Genomic DNA, 20,056 nt, shown 5'->3' on the forward strand with positions numbered 1-20,056 from the left:
ATTTTTATAGGGCAGATATTGTGCATGTGTAACACAGCATCTGTGATAAAAAGGAAAAAGTTTCCTGCCCTGAACAGCTGAGTGACAGGAGGCTGCTTTGGGATTTCCGCTGTCAGCTTTGTGCATGCAAGACACTCAAGCGACCAATCGGACAGAAGTTGGGGATTCCGAATCATTTGCATGCAAAATATTTAGTGCATCAATAGTGTTTAGAATCGGCCAAAAATCAGATTGAAGTAGATCCACGCATCTTAGTTCATCTAGCGCTAAGTCCTTACAGCCACACACTCAATTACACTTGCTTGTTTGTGGTGATCATGATCTTCGGGGGAGGGGAGAGGGGGAGACTTTCTAGGGTGCTCACTACCCTAGCTCAGGCCCTGGGGTTGTGGTTTGCTAACTTAGAAAATTATTTTGTGGGTATGGGAGGTTTAGGTGATTAGAGATCACCTGTGGGGGTGCAGTTGTAGCAAAAAAGACATGATCTTGTGATAGCCTTTCTGTGCTTCCTCAGTTCTGCAGTTAACTTATTCAAGTTCCGCTTTGTGCTTGCCTTATACTCTGTGGTAAACTGCATAGTATAGCTTCAGTAATTGGAATAGTTGATTAAGTCTCATTAGCACTGTTTTTTATATACTGCTTGCTGGTGTCTTAAACTTTGTTTGTGCAGGGATAGCTCTGCACAAAAACTGCAAAAGTTATGCCAGCTGCGTTAGCCCCAAGGTTAGTAGTTAAACTCTGCCTCATATTCCCTGCCACCCTTTTTTTTGGCCCCACCTGGCAGTGACTAAACATTGACTCAGACAGGAAGTGGTTACTTAACATATGCCTGGTGTAATCTACCTTGGAGGGTTTTCATGACCTTGTAACTGCTGACACACTCAGCCAGAGCTCATTTTCAGTGTAGGTGGGCTTTAACATCCATATCTAGTATACAATGGAACCTTGGTTTACGAGCAAAATTCGTTCCAGAAGTATGCTCGTAAACCAAATTGCTCGTATATCAAAGCGAGTTTCCCCATAGGAAAAAAGGGAAACTCGCTTTGATTCATTCCACCTCCTCCCCCCCCCCCCCCGGCTATCGGCGCTGTTCCATTCCCCCCCCCCCCCCTTTGAGGCCACCGATGCTTCTCCATTCAGAATCTCGGAGAGAGCGAGACCAGAAGGCCTTGAGCATGCGCAAATGCTCAAAGCCCAGCCCAGCACAGGCAAGAGGGAGGATCTCCAGCGCACCGCCCAGCCCAGAAGAGGGAGGATCTTCGGGCACTGGCACCAGCATGTCCTATGCATTGGTGCTGGTGTCTGTGCCCAATCAGGGTAAGGGATGTAAGATCGCGGGGGGGATGGCGCTCGTAAATCGAGTCAAACTCTGTTTCTGAGGTGCCGATTTTGCAAATGTTTTGTTCGTCTTGCAAAACACTCGCAAACTGGTGCACTCGTAAACCGAGGTTTGACTGTATATGAAATTACTGTTCATTTTTTGTCTTGACAAAATAAAAATCCAAACATACAATGTCTTTGTTTCTGGGTAAAATTTATGCTTTTAATGTCTTATAATACAGAGAATTGGTGATTTTGGTGATGTGTAGCCTTGGTTTGCTCTCAACAGCTATCATTGAGGTTCTCATTTATCACATTTTAAAGGAAAGAAAGTAACTTATTTTTCTTATGCATGAGCATTTTGTTTGGAGTTCCTTAGGTAGAACTGACTCATGTAGGAAGATTCTGTGCAAAATGTTGTGGCTGTTCAGATTTGACATCAAAAGAAGAAAATTTAAACTTTCCACTGTCTCTATCTTTTATATCAGAATGTAAATTTGATTGACATCATTGGACGTAACTTAGATTTTTGTTTTATCCTTCAAGTTTTGCTTTCTTGGTTCATATATATACAATGCCAGAGCTAACTGAAATCTGATGTGAACAGGAAAGCAGGCTGTCAGGAAACAAACTGATCTTTCCCCCCCCCCCCCCTTTTCCTTCACAGCGTGAGTGCATCTCTGTCCATGTGGGCCAGGCTGGTGTTCAGATCGGCAATGCATGCTGGGAACTTTACTGCCTAGAGCATGGCATTCAGCCAGATGGTAATATGCCAAGTGACAAGACAATCGGTGGTGGAGATGACTCCTTCAATACCTTCTTCAGTGAGACAGGAGCAGGAAAACACGTACCCCGTGCAGTGTTTGTGGACCTAGAACCTGCTGTGATTGGTAATTCCATTGTGCCTGTGCATTTACCAAACTGCATAAGCATTTTTAGTTCATACTAATTGCTATAAATTAACATGGAAAGCGCCATTTTTTTGGAGTAGGGATGCTACCATGTTGGATAACAAAAAGCAGTTAAATGTAATTCCAAGATGTGGCTAGCTGCATTGTGTAGTATTCTGTTAAACAAAGAAAAAGTTGAGTTAACTATTAACTCGGTGCTGCACCTATCCCTGCACAAAGCTACAGCCTCAGCACCCTGGGGTTTGTGGGTTCAAACCCACGCTGCTCCTTGTGACCCTGGGCAAGTCACTTAATCCCTCCATTGCCCCAGGTACATTAACTAGATTGTGAGCCCGTCGGGACAGACAGGGAAAAATGCTTGAGTACCTGAATAAATTCATGTAAACCGTTCTGAGCTCTCCTGGGAGAACGGTATAGAAAAATTCAATAAATAAAAAAAATAAAATAGGGACTTCACAGTGTTTACCGTGCAGGTGCATGAATTGCACTGGCCCTGTTAGACACACACTCATGTATGTTACCTTGTAACCCCATTCTGAGCTCTTTGGGGAGGACGGTTTATAAATTGAATTAAATAAATACATGTGTTCTATAAGTAGTACACTTCCCCCTCCCCATTCGTGGTTTTGGCAATCGCGATTTCACATATTCACGATTTTTTGGGGAGGGGGAAAAGAAAAAAACCCCATAGTTTAGCCTTCCCCCGGCATCCCGGCCTTACCTGGTGGTCTAGCGGGCTTTTGGGGCAGGAGCAATCTTCCTACGCTCCTACCCTGTGTAGATCACCAATAGGAAATGGCTGTGGGGAGTTCCTGTCATAGTCTGGAGAGACTACAGGAACTCATGGCTGCCGTTTCCTATTGGCGATCTACACGGGGCAGAAGCGTAGGAAGATCGCTCCTGCCCCGAAATCCCGCTAGACCCACCAGGTAAGGCCGGGAGGGAGGCGGGGGTGGGTCAGAGCCGGACCAGAAGATATTTGCGGTATTTCACCATTCGCGGTTTGGCTCTGCACCTATCCCCCCGCGAATCCGGAGGGAGAAGTGTAAGGTCTAATTGAGTTGCACAATGTTTATCCAAAGATGAGTGAATTTTGGTATCTGAAGTTCTCCAGTTTGTGGGTTTTTTTCTCCCCCTCCCCCCACTTTGTCAAATGTGCTAATTGTTGAACCAGTAAGCTATAACACTTTCTTACAGAATTTATTTTAAAGGCTGCTTGACTCCTGCCTATGTTGGGGGTAATAACTTGGTCCTCAGCACATTGCCAAACCATGTTAAGTACACCAAGGAAATTTACTTAACCATATTTTTTAGACTAAGGCTTGATATACTCAGGCTGTTATGGTACTTGAATGAGCAATGGGTGGTTGTTTCTGCTATTTTGGGATTTAAATGTGTAAAATCCTGTTCCCCCCTCAGTCTTTATCTCCTTAGGGAGAAATGGTGGCAAAGTATAACAAGGGTAAGATCATAATGTCAGTAGGCATAGCCAATGGCTGGGGGGGGAGGGAGGTGCATCGCCTCGGACACCATATCGATGGGGGTGCCAGCACCTTTCCACCCCATGCTATGCTCATGCTCTCACTTTCATGCCCCATACCTCTTTAAAATCTTCACCAGCGCAAGCAACTATGCCAGTCTGTTGCTTGTGCAGATCTTGGCTCTTCTCTCTGACATCACTTCCAGGTCACAGGGCTAGGAAGTGATGTCGGAGGGAAAGCCTATGCAAGCATCTGGCAAAGATTTAAAGGTACAGGGGTGGGAAGGGATGGTGCGAGTGGCATGGAGGCACAGGGTTTGGTGTGAGGGGGGGGGACACCACACCACACACATGCCACTGGGCTTAGCAGCCTTGCAAAGAGAGCAGTGATCAAGGAGATCACTGGGCAGCAGAACTAATGCAAGAAAATAGACCTAGGCTATTCTCCTTGGACAGGAATTCAGTTTTTGATAGAGGGGATGGTGACTAATGGTATGGGGAGATGTTAGATAAGGGGGTTTGTCAGAAAGGGTGATGTGTGAAAGTCTTCCTGAAGAGGTGGTGAAGACAGACTATCTGAATTCAAGAGGGCCTGGGATAGGCATGTGGGATCTCTGAGAAAGATAATGGTTGCAGATGGGCCATTGTGGCCTTTATCTGTCATGTTTCTGTCAGTGTGTAGTGTCCCGCTGCCCCCATCAGTACAGGACAGACAAAACTGCTGAATTCAAACTTTACCTCTTATTTAGCAGGGCAAGGGGGGTTTACAGTGCCTTTTGTGAGGTGAAGAAATCGGAAGTGGGAGTGCATGATCTTTTAAGTTTGTACATGATTTGAATCTGGGATGGGGGTAGGAAGAGCATGAGTTTGAGGTTCTCTGAATCCCTCAAGTGACTCATTTAGTGGAAGCTTGTCCATGGTTGAACTGAAGATGTTCCAATGCACTTAATCACAAGTTGGGTTAGATATATTGTAGAACACTTGAAAAGTGGTGGTGCCTGGTGAAATGGGCAGGGAAGGGGGTGGGAAGACAGGAAGCAGAAGGTCTAGGAGAGGTTGGCTTGTCTATTTCAAGATAACACTGTTGGAAAACAAACTAAAGAAATGTTCTCTCAGGGTTTCTGCAGCTGGCATTGTGCTTGCAGGTTTCCAGGCTTTGCTGCGTCTTGTCAGGTAAACCGATGTTTCAGCCACCATGCTGTGGCTTTCTTCAGGGTATGCTCTGAAATCTCTAGTTTGACTTTTGTAAGTAGTTGGTTCACTGACCTGATTGGAACAGGGCCGTCCACCAATTTGAATTTTAGTGGGGAAAGTTGGTCAGAAATTTTAATTTTGTTGCAAATGTCCCTAGAATGGCAATGTCTCTGGTGGGTTAGATGTTCTCGCAGGGTTTCCGCAGCTGATATTGTGCTTGTTGCAGGTTTCTGGGTCTCGCTGTCTTTTTTAGGTAGAAACTGACGTTTCAGCCACCATGCTGTGGTTTTCTTCAGGTTGTGCTCTGAAGTCTGCAGTAGAGAACATCTTTAAACCTACCAGAGACTTTTCCATTCTATGGACTTTCACAACAAAATTAAAATTTCTGACCAACTTTCCTGCCAAAATAAAAATTGGTGGGCTACCCTGTTCCAATCGGGTCAGTGAACCCACTATTTTCAAAAGTCAAACTGCAGACTTCAGCGCATGGTGGCTGAAACGTCTGTTTCTACTTGACAAGACGCAGTGAGACCCGGAAACCTCAAACAAGCAGACTAAAGAAAATACAATCTAACAGCAATCAGAAATAGCTTTTGGTCATGATGGTAACAAAATGTAACAATGTAACAGCACCCAAGAAACTAGGTGTCATTGGATAGAAAGTTTCAGTATATTTACAATGTGTAGCAATGGCCAAAAAAGCAAACAAGATGCTAGGACCTTTTTTTTTTTTTTTTTTTTTTTTTTTTTAAAAAGGTATAACAACTAAAAACATTATGCCTCTTATCATTCCATGGCGCAACCTCACCATTGCGTTTATTTCTAGTCACTTTATTTCAGATATGGCAGAACTAGAAAAGGTTCAAAGAGCAACCAAGATGATGGAAATGGAACTTCTCTCATATGAGGAAAGACTAAGGGTTACGGCTCTTCAGCTTGGAGATACGATTAAAGTCTCCAAAATCCTGAGTTGTATAGAACAAGTGGATCCTAGGACGTTTGAAGTAACAGGAAAATATATTAAAATCCAATAGGAGGAAACTCTTCGGGAGAATAGTTAAGCTCTGGGTCACTTTGCCAGAGGTTATGGTAAGAGCAGCTTTGATGTAGCTGGTTAAGACGGGTTTGGACAAGTTCTTGGAGGAAAAGTCCATAGTCTGCTATTAACAGATATGGGGGAAGCCACTGCTTGCCCTAGATCAGTACTGTAGAGAATGACACGGGGACAAATTTGTCCTTGTCCCCACAGGAACTCTATTTCCCCATCCCCATTAATTCTGCCACTGTCCCTGCCCTATTTCTCTAAGCTATGCCGTAAACCGCACAAGCCCTTTAACACTTATGATTTTTAAAGTGTTTGAGGCTTGTGCAGATGAGGACAGAGCTTGCAGGAATGGGGCAAGGACAGGGAAAAGAACTTGCCGGGACAGGAAAATGAGTTCCTGTGGGGACAGGGAAAAATTTGTCCTACCATTCTCTAATCCATAGCATGGAATGTTGCTAATTGGGTTTTTTGTCAGGTACTAGTGACTGGGTGGGCTACTGGGCAAGATGGGCCATTGGTCTGAGCCAGTAAGGCTATTATGTTTTTAAACACTCTAGGTCAGCTAGATAAACATCAAATAAGGTAAGTGAGGTTGAATAATGGACCCACAAATATATATGGGTCTTCAGGCCACAGGGGGCAGGCTTCAGCATTCCAATAACCATACTATTGCAAAAGTGAAATGGTAAAGGAAACTCGCTTTCAAAATACAGATCTCTGAACCTGTTTCGTATGTTTTTTTAGGGAGGGGGGTTCAACTCTGGGCAACTGCATGATTATCCCAGTTTTGGGTTTATACAACCTAATTCAGTGTTATCTTGGCTTAAAAAGTACATAATTCCTTGTACTTGGGAGAAGTTTAGTGGACATTGAATTACTAAAATGGGTTTTCTTCTCTCCCAGATGAAGTGCGGAGTGGGACATACAAACAGCTTTTTCACCCTGAGCAACTGATCACAGGTAAAGAAGACGCTGCCAACAACTATGCCCGTGGCCATTACACCGTTGGCAAAGAGATCATTGACCTGGTCCTCGAACGTGTTAGGAAGCTGGTGAGTTTTATCCCCTAATGTCCATTTTGGAATGCAAAAGGTTAGTCTTTACAGCGGGTTTCTCTTGCCACAAGGTTTGGGAGGGAGAATTAATCCCTTTAGAAATATGGACAGATTTGTTTTGAAGTCTGATGGCTGCTCTGATTTTGTGCTATTGACTGGCACTAGAGCACTGCAGCCTAAAAGGGGAGGAACTGAACATTGTTCCTCCATATATCTGAAGTGTGGTACATTTCTTCCCCCTTGCGTTTTGTGTTGGGGGGGGGGGGGTGGAGGGAGTCTCATCTCTGCTTTTGGGCTGCAGCACAATCCTGAGGTTAGAAGTAGAGCATGACACAGGGACAAATATTCCCATCCCCACCCCACTCCTGTAAGATCTGCCTTAAGTAGATAAGCCTCAAACACTTATGATTTTAAAGTGTTTGAGGCTTGTGCAGATGAAGACACTGCATGAATTGGGCAGGAACAGGAAAAGAACTCACGGGGATGGGAAAATGAGTTCCCACAGGGAAAAAAATATGTCTATGTCATTCTCTAGTTAGAAGCACAATTCTTCATTTTCAGCTGTTGTAAGTCCTGATCCGATTTTGCAGTTTAATGCATGTGAATGGCACACTAAGTATGCATATGTAACGTATCTTTCTTTTTGTGGTTTTACAGTCTGACCAGTGCACAGGCCTTCAAGGCTTTCTCATTTTCCACAGCTTTGGAGGTGGCACTGGTTCTGGGTTTACCTCTCTGCTGATGGAGCGCCTCTCTGTGGACTATGGCAAGAAATCAAAGCTGGAGTTTGCCATATATCCTGCACCCCAAGTCTCCACTGCTGTGGTAGAACCCTACAATTCCATCCTCACCACCCACACCACTCTGGAGCATTCAGACTGTGCTTTCATGGTGGACAATGAGGCCATCTATGATATCTGCCGAAGAAACCTGGACATTGAGCGCCCGACCTACACCAACTTGAACCGCCTGATTGGCCAGATCGTGTCCTCAATCACGGCCTCCCTCCGCTTTGATGGGGCCCTGAATGTGGATTTGACAGAGTTCCAAACTAACCTGGTGCCCTACCCCCGAATCCACTTCCCTCTGGTTACCTACTCTCCCATCATCTCGGCAGAGAAAGCCTACCATGAGCAACTCTCTGTCTCGGAGATAACCAATGCCTGCTTTGAGCCAGCCAATCAGATGGTGAAGTGTGACCCACGGCATGGGAAGTATATGGCCTGCTGCATGCTATATCGTGGAGATGTTGTGCCCAAGGATGTCAATGCTGCTATTGCCGCTATTAAAACAAAGCGCACCATACAGTTTGTGGACTGGTGCCCAACGGGCTTCAAGGCAAGTTGTAGCACTTACTACTTATACTGCCCACAAAGCTATAGAAATGGTGTATACTCTGTTCCCCTGTGAGTTCGCGAATTGTGGACTCAATAATTCACAGTATGCTTCGACCCCTCTTCCCGTTACTAAAAGTCAGAATACACCAGTCAGGAGTTGCGTGTCAAAGCAGCTTCTGATTGGTGTAGCCTGACTTTAGTAACAGGAAGAGGCAGTCGGAGCATACCGCGAATTGATTTTCTGCACCTGCCAGCTTCAGTAACAAGATTCTTGATTTGGGTAAGAACACCCCTTCTCTCCTGCCTTTTGACAGGCACAAAGCCACATTTGTGGTTTTCCAAAATTCACAGGGGTTCCTGGAACAGAACCCCTGTGAATTTCGGGAGAGTACTGTATTCAGGTATAGTACATATTTTCTGCCCTTGGAGGGCTCACAATCTGGGATTGTACATGAGGCAATGGAGGGTTTAAGTGACTTGCCCAAGATCACAAAAAGTTGTAGTGTCTCGACCTGCTGCTATAACCATAGAGATAAGAGCCTCAGGTTTCTTGTCATTGGAAATTTGCTGTAGCAACCAGAGGAGTTAGCTGCGGTCTGTATCAAGTTCACATATGCCATTACTGCTTTTGACTTAAAAAAAAAAAAGCAGTAAAACGCTAGTTATAGCGAAGCAGAACAAATGGAGACATAACGTGCCTTACTGTGGAAAACAACAAAGGGCAAGAGTCCAAACAATAGTTTCATTATGTAGCTATACCCTTGGTAGGGGAGAGGGGGAGATGGGAGGAGGAGAGGAAGGCTTTAGTGGCTGGATTTGGATCCCATAATGGCCGGGTTTTGGAAAGTCTTGATGGTGTCCTTTGTTCAGGGCCATTGCCATTAAAAAAACCTATGGTGCCAGATCCCAGCCCTGGTTCTGATTTAATCTGGAAGTACAAAGGAGCCAGGAGCAAGGTACCAGGCAGAAATCTGATGGGACAAAGTTCCTCAACTACAGAATTTTTTAGGCTTTTTTTCCCCCTTTATATTTTTGTTTTAAATTGCTGACATGCAGTTAAGCTCCGAGAGGCTCACTTTTAATACAATATTTTGCCACAACACTTAAGTCGTAATTCAGTAGCTGATTTTTGAAAGGAGGCAGCTAGCTGGGGGGGGGGGGGGAAGGGGGTGGCGGCTAGCTTGGGAGGGGGGTGTTAGTGTCCTGAATCAACATTTTGCACCCCATTTTGAGGCCAAAGTTGTGTTTTGTTTTGTTTGTATGGTTTGAAAACTATACATATCAAATTCATACCACAAGAATGGCCCCATATGTACCGCAAAGAAGCATCTATGTACCGCTTTTTTCAAGTTGGGTTGTAGACAAAAATAAGCCTTGTGGAAACGAGATTCGACGTGGCTTTTTTTTGGCATATTACTCTTTGCATATTACTGTGGACCACCTAAGGCTATTTGCTTTGTGCCACCCATTCTCTAATCTTTCTAGTTTTCATGTCCTAATCAGCACTACAGCTATTACTGTCCCACCTTTTCCCAATCCTGTTGCTGTCCCATGCTCTGTCCCAAATGCAGACATTTCCTGTATGTCCTGACATTTGTTTCCTGATCTATGTATATTACTTCCTTATCCTGCTCACTTGGAGCAATATTCTTTGCCTTTCCAGTGCTTTCTACAGGCCTCTTGAATTTAAGATTTGATGACTTGTTTAAAGTGGTTTTAATATAACATAACTCCAGGTGACCTGTTCCATCTGGGACATTTTTCATTGAGCACACGTTTGCAAGAAGGCCTCAAAGGGCTGAATCTGCAGAGGACATGTATTTATTGCTCTTATGTTTTGTCCTTGTATTAACCTCATCCACCTGTCTATTTTCTAGGTTTAACTCAAGGTATTGCACATAAAATGGTGCATAAAACAATGCAACATAGTATATTTCACCAGGACAATACAGTAAAGAAAACTAGTGTGGAACAGATGCAAATCGTTTTTTTACTCTTTCCAAAAATACAAGGACAAGGGGGATTACTAAGTAAACTTTAAAACTTGGAAAAAATGTCTTCACTCAAGCATGTAATTAAACTCTGGAATTCATTGTTGGATCATGTGATGAAAGCAGTTAGCTTAGCAGGGTTTTAAAAAGTATGGGTAACTTAAGTACATAAATCATCATTAAGATGGACTTCGGAAAATCCACTGCTTAATCCTAGGATAAGCAGCAGAAAATCTGTTTTTCTTTAGCACTCTCCAGACCAGTAGAGGTTAACTTTACGAGTGGGTATATATCTAATCATGACCAGCAGGTGGAGACTGAAAACAAAACTTTGGGACAGTATATCCTAGCCCCTCCTCTCTATTTCCCTCAGTCTTCTTTCAGTCTCCAGCAGGTGTTGAGTGATCTGTACCCATCTCCCTTGGTAGGGCTGTTGGAATTTGTTTAGGTGGTTTATTGTCCCTGTTTTTAGCCGGACGGAGCTTGGGCGGACTCTGTTTGGGGGTTCGTCCGACCTCGGGGGTGTCAAACCCGGCGGGTCACGAGCGGGGTCCCTCCCCCCACTTCCTCCACCTCCCCACATTTTTTTAGAGGAGCCTCAGCAGTAAGCCTTGCCCCCTAAATCAACCAAGGCATATTGCTTTGAGAGCCTGTGGAGTCTGTTCTGTAAAAAAAAAAAAAAAAAAATCCTGAGGTAGTGCTGGACTGGAGGGTTGTATCCCTTTAAGAAAACTGTATTTTACTGTATTTTTTCAACTAACCGGCACTTTTTTACAGCTAGGTCGCGTATGGAGCAATGAGCACTTCTAAAGGGAAAAAGTGCTCATTGTGCTCCAGACGCGAGGCACTCGCGGCCGGCCTGTGCAAGCGGTGTTCAGGCCGGTGCGGTGGAGGAGCTCCGTCGGCAGCGGCTGCAGGCGCCCAGAGCTCCCCGCCGATGGTGCCTCGCGAGTCGGCAGGGAACGGTGGGGAAGCCCGGTCTTCTCCGTCCGCCCACGGAGGGATTCCCCAAACCGCCGACGGTCGGGTTTTAGAGGATTCCCTCTCAGCTGATTTTTTGACAGCTGATGCCGGCTTGCCTGCTTTAGCGGCTGAGACTATTCAGGTTTCTCAGCCGCTTCAGGCTATGGAGGGAGCTTTTTTGGCGGGAAAACCGCCATCTTCTCTGTCTGGCCCCTCCATTTTGTCTTCCACCTCAGGTGACCTTCCCCCTGTTTTGACTATGCAGGGGCAAGGTTCTGCTGGGTCCCCTGCTGTGGCAGGGAGTCCCTTGGGACCCTCGGGGGGTTTTTCTCCTGAATTTTTCTTTTCTTTATGCAGAGCCTATTTTCAGGCGGCTGGGGGTCCCGGTTGCGCCCAGGGGGTTTCGGGGGGTGGGTTTTCCTCCGCGCTCCCTGCGGCTTTGCCTCTTTCGTCTGGCGTGACGTCCCCTCCGCCGCCTCCCTTGTCCAAGCGTCCGCGGGTGTCGTGGGACGAGAATTTGTGGTCGGAGGAACGGGTCGGTCTGGAGGAGGACCTGGACCCTTCTGAGGAGTTCCAGGACTCTCTGGAGGGGACGGAAGCTGGCGGCGGGTTGTCGGATTTCCCGTTCTCCAGTGACGAGGCGTCCGTGGTGCGCCTTTTTCAGAAAGATGAGCTGCCTGTCCTTATTCAGCAGGTTTCTTCGGTTTTGCGTTTTGAGGACGCGCCGCCGGAGACTCCACGTGTGGGGGACCCCCTGTTGCGGGGGATCCGTTCCGTTTCCCGCTCTTTTCCTATGCATCAGGATATTCGGGATATTATTCTGGAGCAGTGGAAAACGCCGGAGACGCCGTTTCGGCTGGCGCGCAGCATGGCTCGCCTGTATCCCATTCCTGAAGGGGATCGGGCTACGTTAGCTTCGCCAGTCGTGGATGCGGTGGTCTCGGCAATTTCCAAGCGGCATACCGTGCCTGTTGAGGGCGGTTCTGCCTTGCGGGACCCTGAGGAGCGCAAATTGGAGAGCATCCTTAAGCAAAATTTTCAGGTCTCTGCCTTTGGGGTCCAGGCGGCTATTTGTGGGGGACTGGTCGCTCACGCCATGTTTCGGTGGGCGGAGCGGGTCTTGGATCGAGAGTCTGACGACTGGTCTCTGGTGGATCAGGAGGTAGCGAAGATTGAGATGGCGGCCTCATTCCTCTCAGATGCTCTATATGACTTGGTGCGGATCTCGGCTAAGTATGGCTTTTGGCGTGGCCGCAAGGCGTGTGTTGTGGCTGCGCGCTTGGGCGGCGGATGCTGCGTCCAAAGCTAAGCTTACTAAATTTCCCTTTCGGGGGTCGTTTTTGTTTGGAGAGGACTTGGATAAGTTGATTCAGACTCTGTCGGACTCGAAAGTTCCCCGTCTGCCGGAGGACCGTGCCCGCCCGGCGTCTCGGGGGGGTGCGGCCCGGGGGCGTTTGCGGGATTTTCGCAAGTATCGCCCTGGGCGTGGGGCTGCTTCTTTCCAGTCTCCGGGATTTTCCCGGGGTCGGTTCTTCCAGCGCATGCAGCCCTTTCGGGGGGCCCGTCGGGGGGCAGGGAATCCCTCCGCCGGTTCCCCCGCTTCCCGTCCTGCACAATGACGCCTTGCCGGCGCCCCCTTTGGTTCCGGTGGGGGCCCGGCTGCGCGAATTTTTCCCCAAATGGGCCGAGATCACGTCCGATCAGTGGGTCCTGGAGGTGGTGCGGGACGGTTATGCCCTGGAGTTCGCCCGCTCTCTGCCGGATTTTTTCCTCGCTTCTCCATGTCAGACTCCGGGGAAGACGCAGGCTTTTCGCCAGACCCTTCAGCGCTTGCTAGATCTCAGGGCAGTGGTTCCGGTGCCCCCTCCGGAGTGGGGCACGGGCAGGTACTCCATTTACTTTGTGGTGCCCAAGAAGGAGGGGACCTTTCGGCCCATCCTCGATTTGAAAGGGGTCAACAGGGCTCTCAAGATTCCCTCTTTCCGTATGGAAACTCTGCGGTCGGTGATTCTGGCGGTTCAGCCGGGGGAGTTTCTCACTTCTCTCGATCTGACGGAGGCCTACTTGCATGTTCCCATTCGGGCCTCTCATCAGCGTTTCCTGCGCTTTGCGATCTTGGGTCGGCACTTTCAGTTCTGTGCGCTTCCCTTTGGGCTGGCCACGGCTCCTCGGACGTTCACCAAGGTGATGGTGGTCGTCGCGGCAGCCTTGCGGTCGGAGGGCATCCTGGTACACCCCTACCTGGACGACTGGTTAATTCGGGCAAAGTCGTTGCAGGAAAGCTCCCGGGTTACTGCTCGGGTGGTGGAGTTTCTCCGGTCGCTGGGCTGGGTGGTCAACCTTTCCAAGAGTCGGTTGGTCCCGGCTCAGCGTCTGGAGTACCTAGGGGTGCTGTTCGACACCTCCTTGGGGAAGGTCTTCCTCCCAGAGGGCCGGGTGAGCAAATTGCAATCTCAGATTCGCCTGCTTTTGGCGTCCCGGTGTCCTCGGGCGCGAGATTTCCTCCAGGTCTTGGGGTCGATGGCGGCGTCCCTGGACGTGGTGAGGTGGGCGCGGGCCCACATGCGTCCTCTCCAGTATGCTCTGCTCCGGAGGTGGTCTCCCCAGAGGCACGGGATGGATGTTCCGGTTCCCCTGCGAGGCTTGGCGCGCTGCAGTCTGCGTTGGTGGCTCCAGACCCCTCACCTAGTTCAGGGGGTGGGTCTGGATCTCCCGCAGTGGACGGTGCTCCTGACGGATGCGAGTCTCCTGGGTTGGGGGGCTCAGTGTTTGGGTCACTCAGCTCAGGGCACCTGGTCCGCGGAGGAGGCCGCCTGGTCGATCAACGTGTTGGAGACCAGAGCGGTCCGTCTGGCGCTGTTGGCTTTCCACTCCCTGTTGCTGGGCAAGTCGGTCAGAGTGCTGTCGGACAATGCCACGGCGGTGGCTTATGTCAATCGTCAGGGGGGCACCAAGAGCACTCAGGTGGCGCAGGAGGCGGCTCTGCTCATGGTTTGGGCGGAATCCCATCTGCTGGACCTCTCGGCCTCTCATATAGCCGGAGTAGAAAATGTTCAGGCAGACTTCCTCAGTCGTCACTTCCTAGATCCAGGAGAGTGGTGTCTCGGCGCCGAGGCGTTTCAGTTGATAGTGCAGGCTTGGGGGCAGCCCCTGATGGACCTGATGGCCACAGGTGGCAACGCCAAAGTGCCCCGCTTCTTCAGTCGTCGCAGGGACGGTCTGGCCGAGGGTCTGGATGCTCTGGTCCAGCAGTGGCCAACGGAGGGGCTGTTGTATGTGTTCCCTCCTTGGCCGCTGGTGGGCAGAGTACTTCTTCGCATTGTTCACCATCCGGGTTTGGTGGTGCTGGTGGCGCCGGATTGGCCTCGCCGTCCGTGGTATGCGGATCTGGTGAGGCACCTGGTAGCGGATCCTCTTCCTCTGCCTCTCTCGGACGACCTTCTGATGCAGGGTCCCATTCCCATGTTCGACCCGTCTCCCTTCTGTCTTACGGCGTGGCTCTTGAAAGGGGTCGCCTTAGCAAGAAGGGATATTCAGACAAGGTGATCTCTACACTGTTGGGGTCCCGGAGGCTTTCTACCTCTCGGGCTTATGTGCGGGTTTGGCGTCTCTTTGAGGAATGGTGTCGGGCGCGGGGAGTGACCTCTTTTCGCGCTTCTCTGCCTAACATTCTGGAGTTTTTGCAGGATGGCCTGGATAGAGGCCTGGCTTGGTCTTCTCTCCGGGTTCATCTTGCGGCCCTGTCGGCTTTTCGAGGGTTGGTGTCAGGTCAGCGTTTGTCGGCTCTTCCTGATGTGATTCGGTTTTTGCGGGCGGCCAAGTTGCTTAGGCCTCCCCTACGGCCCTCGGTTCCCTCTTGGGATCTTAATCTGGTTCTCTCTGTTTTGGTGCGTCCGCCTTTCGAGCCCTTGGTCGACTGTTCTTTGAAGGACCTTACTTTGAAGGCGGTCTTTTTGGTGGCCATTACTTCTGCTAGGCGTGTTTCTGAGCTGCAGGCTTTCTCTTGTAGGGCTCCCTTCTTGGAGTTTTCTAGGGAGCGGGTCGTCTTGCGGCCTGTTCCTTCCTTTCTGCCGAAGGTTGTTTCTCCTTTTCATGTCAATCAATCGGTGGTTCTCCCGATCTTGGGTGGTCGGGAGGGCTCTTCTGAGCAACGGCAGCTGCGCAAGTTGGATGTCGGTCGGGTCCTTCGTTCTTATGTGCAGCGGACCCAGGAATTCCGGAAGTCCGATCATCTCTTTGTCCTCCTGGCGGGTCCTCGTCGGGGAGCTGGCGCTTCTAAGGCTACTATTGCGCGCTGGATCAAGGAGACGATTGCTTCCGCTTATCTTCTGAAACAGCAGCCTGTTCCAGAGTTTCTCAAGGCTCATTCCACTCGGGGTCAGGCGGCTTCTTGGGCTGAGTCGTCGCTCGTGCCTCCAGTGGATATTTGTAAGGCTGCGGTTTGGTCCTCCTTGCATTCATTTGTTAGACATTATCGGGTAGATGTTCAGGCGCGTCGGGACGCGGTGTTCGGTGAGCGTGTTCTGGTATCGGCCCTTCAGGGGTCCCGCCAGTAAGAGGGACTGCTTTGGTACGTCTCACTCGTAAAGTTAACCTCTACTGGTCTGGAGAGTGCTAAAGAAGGAGAAATTAGGTTCTTACCTGCTAATTTACTTTCTTTTAGCTTCTCCAGACCAGTAGAGGTCCCCACCCTGTCTGTTGTTGTTGTTGTTGGGGCTGTTGCGCGGGCAGTTTTTGTTTTTTGCTGCGGGTTCTAGTATTTTTCTAGGGCCGGGGAGAATTGAAGAACAGCGGCTGTGGCTCGGCTGGCTTAGCTGGCGAGCTGTGGGGACATTCTTCCTTCGGGAATTTCTCCTCTGCATTTTCCAACAGCATTTTGGGTATGTTATTTGTTACTCCTTTCGGAGTATTGTTTTTTCTCTCTGTTGTTTTCCAGTTCTTGGTTCTGCTTGGCTATTCGGCAGACTGAGGGAAATAGAGAGGAGGGGCTAGGATATACTGTCCCAAAGTTTTGTTTTCAGTCTCCACCTGCTGGTCATGATTAGATATATACCCATTCGTAAAGTTAACCTCTACTGGTCTGGAGAAGCTAAAAGAAAGTAAATTAGCAGGTAAGAACCTAATTTCTCCTTACTGCTTGGGATCTTCCAGGTACCTGTGATCTGGGTTGGCCACTGTTGGACATAGGATGCTGGGCTTGATGGACCTTTGGTCTGTCCCTGCATAGCAACTCTTATATTATGTTAAAGAGTAAACTAAAATTAAGGGAAGGGCTTCAATGGCTTCGACAGACTTCAGTAGTTGGAACTAGAGAATGACATGGGGAAAAAATTTGTTCCTGTCCCTGTGACCACTATCCCTGCCCCGTCCCTGCTATCCCCACAGCATCCATACAAGCCTCAGTACTGCAATATTTAGCTTATTCCTTCCTTATAAATCAAAGTTCTGGCTGCTGAACTAGAGAAAAATGTTCAGCTGGCAGAGCTTTGTTTATAAATTTTTATCGACACAACTAATATACTACTTTATCCTAAAGAAAATAAATAGAAATTTTTTTCTACCTTTGTATGGTTTTTGCTTTCCTCATCTTCTCATTCAATTCCTTCCATTCACTGTCTTCTCTCTGCGTCTTCCATTTGCTCTTTTACTGTACCTCTCTTCACCCCCCCCCCCCCAATTGGTCTGGCACCCATCTTCTTCCCTCCACTCCCCTCATAGTCTAGCATCTGTCTTCTTCTCTTCAGCGCCTTCTCCCCACTCTTTTCCTCCTTTTCCTCCTTTCCCTTCAGCATCAGAGGATAAGCTTACTCAAACTTAAAACGTGCCGCGAAGGTAAGGGAGGGAGAAAGATTTGGGTAGGAAGGAGGGAGGGGGCCCTGTGCAATTGGTGACCATGCACGTTCCCTCTTACCTGCAGGGAGTGAGCACCCCCCCCCCCCCTGTGTTTCGATGGGTTACCTGCAGGTAACAGCCACCGTGTCATTCTCTAGTTGGAACCCAAGAACAGTACCGGGCAAAGCTTTGGATTCTTGCCCAGAAATAGATAAGAAGAAGGAAAACACCCAACAAATTTTTTAGATTGAATCAGGTTGGGCAGACTAGATGTTGCAATTTTTCAACTCGTGCTTTAACATCAGGTATAGATCAAAGAATCCAAAATACTAATTTACACATTGATCCAACTATTCTCTACTGTTTGGTCAACATCAAAGACTCCTTAACAGAATCCAACTAAACCTGCCATCCACAAAATACCTCCACTACAAGCAAATTTTCCACTCTAACTTACCTGGGTGTGTAAACCTGGAATGACCTACCAAAAGCTATCAGGAAAGAGACAAAACTACACCATATTAAGAAAACCTGAAGACTCACCTCTTTGACAATTAACTGTTAGTTTATGTATAGCACCCCCTACTTCTAGGTCCCTCCTCTTGCTTTTCCTTGCTCCCTTCCCCTACTATTTTCCCCTTCCTCCTTAATCTGTCGCCATGAGCCTGTATAGGTATGTGCGACTCACAAATGGAAGATTAGATTAGATCAGTTAGCATTACTTTCAAAACAGTGAAAAACGACTTTGTTCCTTTGGGAAATCACTCATGAGTTGTTCCCAAGTGAAGCCTGTTTGAACTGAGCCAAGGGATACAGAATAGGGGAAAACAGAGTAGCTGTGGATGAAAGCTTATGGAGCCAGATCTCCACTCTAGTTAGTTTAAAACTTGGGAAGTCCAAGAGGTGCAGGGGAAATACTGGAATAGGAGATCGAAGCACCTTCACAGCAGTGATCTATGGGAGTGGGGAGGTGATAAACACATTCAGTTGGTGTTGAGTTTAGGAGTGGCCATCTTTTTGGTTTTGGTTTTTTCCCCAGGATAGCTCAAAACATGGCACAGATCTTCTGGTTTGTGCATACCAGTGGTTCTTAAACCTGTCATGGGACCCTTATCAGTCACGTTTTCAAAATATACCTCAAATATGCATGAGAGAAACTTGCTTTCCTACTACCTAATTTACGCATGCATGAGATTTGCCCTTATAAGGGATATCTTAAACATGACTGGACAGGTTTAAGAGCCACTGGTGTAAACTGATTTGCTTCTACTGGGTGGTGACAAAAATGAACTTGCTGTAAAGTCATTTTTGCTCTTGGATAAGTGTCCACATGGTCCTTTATAGCTGACGGATTAAATAGGCATATATAAAACCAAAAGTGTGCACAGTATGAATCATCCTTGGAACTGCAGTGATTAGCACCTCATAAATCAACAGATGGTAAATCAGCATGAGATGAATCTAGTATGTATTTTATATTACTCTTTAAAAAGTTGCTCTTCTGTTAAAAAAAAAAATTGGGGGGGATATGTCTTCACTGAAGGGACAAAACTGAAGTCTATCTTAGCATGCACTGACATGAATGAAGGTTTTGGCAATCTTGCACTGGTAAAGTGACTTGAAATGTATGGTCATCGCAATTATCTTTTGTAATTTGCTCTATGCCCGCTGGGCAATGTGGCAGAATAGAAGTTCTTCTACTGTATTTTAGAGCACTCTATTAAAACACAAGAGGATCTGAGCAAGGCTAACACTGATGCTCTCTCTTTTTTTGGTTTTGTTTCAGGTGGGTATTAATTACCAGCCGCCAACAGCTGTCCCTGGTGGGGATTTGGCCAAAGTACAGCGGGCTGTGTGTATGCTTAGCAACACCACAGCCATAGCAGAAGCTTGGGCACGCCTGGACCATAAGTTCGACTTGATGTATGCCAAGCGTGCCTTCGTACACTGGTATGTAGGGGAGGGGATGGAAGAAGGAGAGTTCTCGGAGGCCCGGGAGGACCTGGCAGCACTTGAGAAGGATTATGAAGAAGTGGGCACAGACTCTGTGGATGGGGAAGAGGAGGGTGAGGAGTACTGAGCAACCAAAGGCAAAGCTGCTTATTGTTGTATTGTCTTCTGCAATAATGTAAATGGAAAGCATATTCTTATCGGCTGTGAATGTACAGGCAAGATGGCACATCTTGACAAGTTATGTTCTGCTTGGAATAAAACCTGGTTTTCATGTTCCTTAACACTGTCTAGTAGTGCTATGTGCCCTCATGGTCTCCGCTATCTTCTGACTTGATTGTGTACCACTTAATGTACCACGACATTAACAAGATGGTAGAGGTCGACACTGAAGTAATTCATGTTTGACAAGCCTGACCAAGCTGCTAGATCAATCAATCAATCAGCCACTCTCCTTTCCTGATGTATAGAAATGAGGTGTTGGTTAAAGTTTGTTTTTTTTTTTGTTTTGTTTTTTTAGTTTATTATGGCTTGATATACCGCTTTACCTTCCAAAGAGTCTTACAACATAGTTTATAAATATTAAAAAAAGGGGTAGAGACATATAACATTAATATTGTAACGAACTAGACATGATACAAAAGGGAAATAATGTGGTTACATTGCTTAAAATAAAAATGAAATGGTGGGTGAGGGGAGAAGTATAGGTTAAGCCCTTGGTCTAGATCTCATACGCATCTTTAAAAAAAATTTTGAAGGTTTGACCTGAAATTAAAGTTGATTTCCTGCCCAAAAGTTATTGGGAGTTTCATAGCATAGGTGCTACCACCGAATAAATGGTCTTACATGCAATGTCGTAAAATAATTGAACAGAAGGAATCGAGAAGATGTTAGGATGAATGAAGTGTTCTCGAGGTTTCATATGGAATCAGCAGTCTATCAAATTGCTGGGGAATGATTGGATTGTACCTTGAAAGT

The 20,056-nt window shown here is 47.5% G+C and overlaps 1 protein-coding gene across 1 annotated transcript in view; it reads left to right on the top strand.

The window, feature by feature from the left end:
* LOC117347320 (tubulin alpha chain, testis-specific-like) overlaps positions 1-19,362 on the top strand; it is a 30,727-nt gene extending 11,365 nt beyond the window's left edge. The window contains exons 2-5 of the mRNA XM_033918087.1: positions 1,988-2,210; positions 6,854-7,002; positions 7,663-8,343; positions 18,915-19,362. Coding sequence (XP_033773978.1) covers positions 1,988-2,210; positions 6,854-7,002; positions 7,663-8,343; positions 18,915-19,208 — 1,347 coding nt within the window. The 3' untranslated portion in view covers positions 19,209-19,362. The remainder of the gene's footprint in view (positions 1-1,987; positions 2,211-6,853; positions 7,003-7,662; positions 8,344-18,914) is intronic.
* The last annotated feature ends 694 nt before the right edge of the window (positions 19,363-20,056 follow it).

The sequence above is a fragment of the Geotrypetes seraphini genome, chromosome 13 (assembly GCF_902459505.1).
Source record: "Geotrypetes seraphini chromosome 13, aGeoSer1.1, whole genome shotgun sequence".
In the NCBI taxonomy this organism is placed as follows: domain Eukaryota; kingdom Metazoa; phylum Chordata; class Amphibia; order Gymnophiona; family Dermophiidae; genus Geotrypetes; species Geotrypetes seraphini.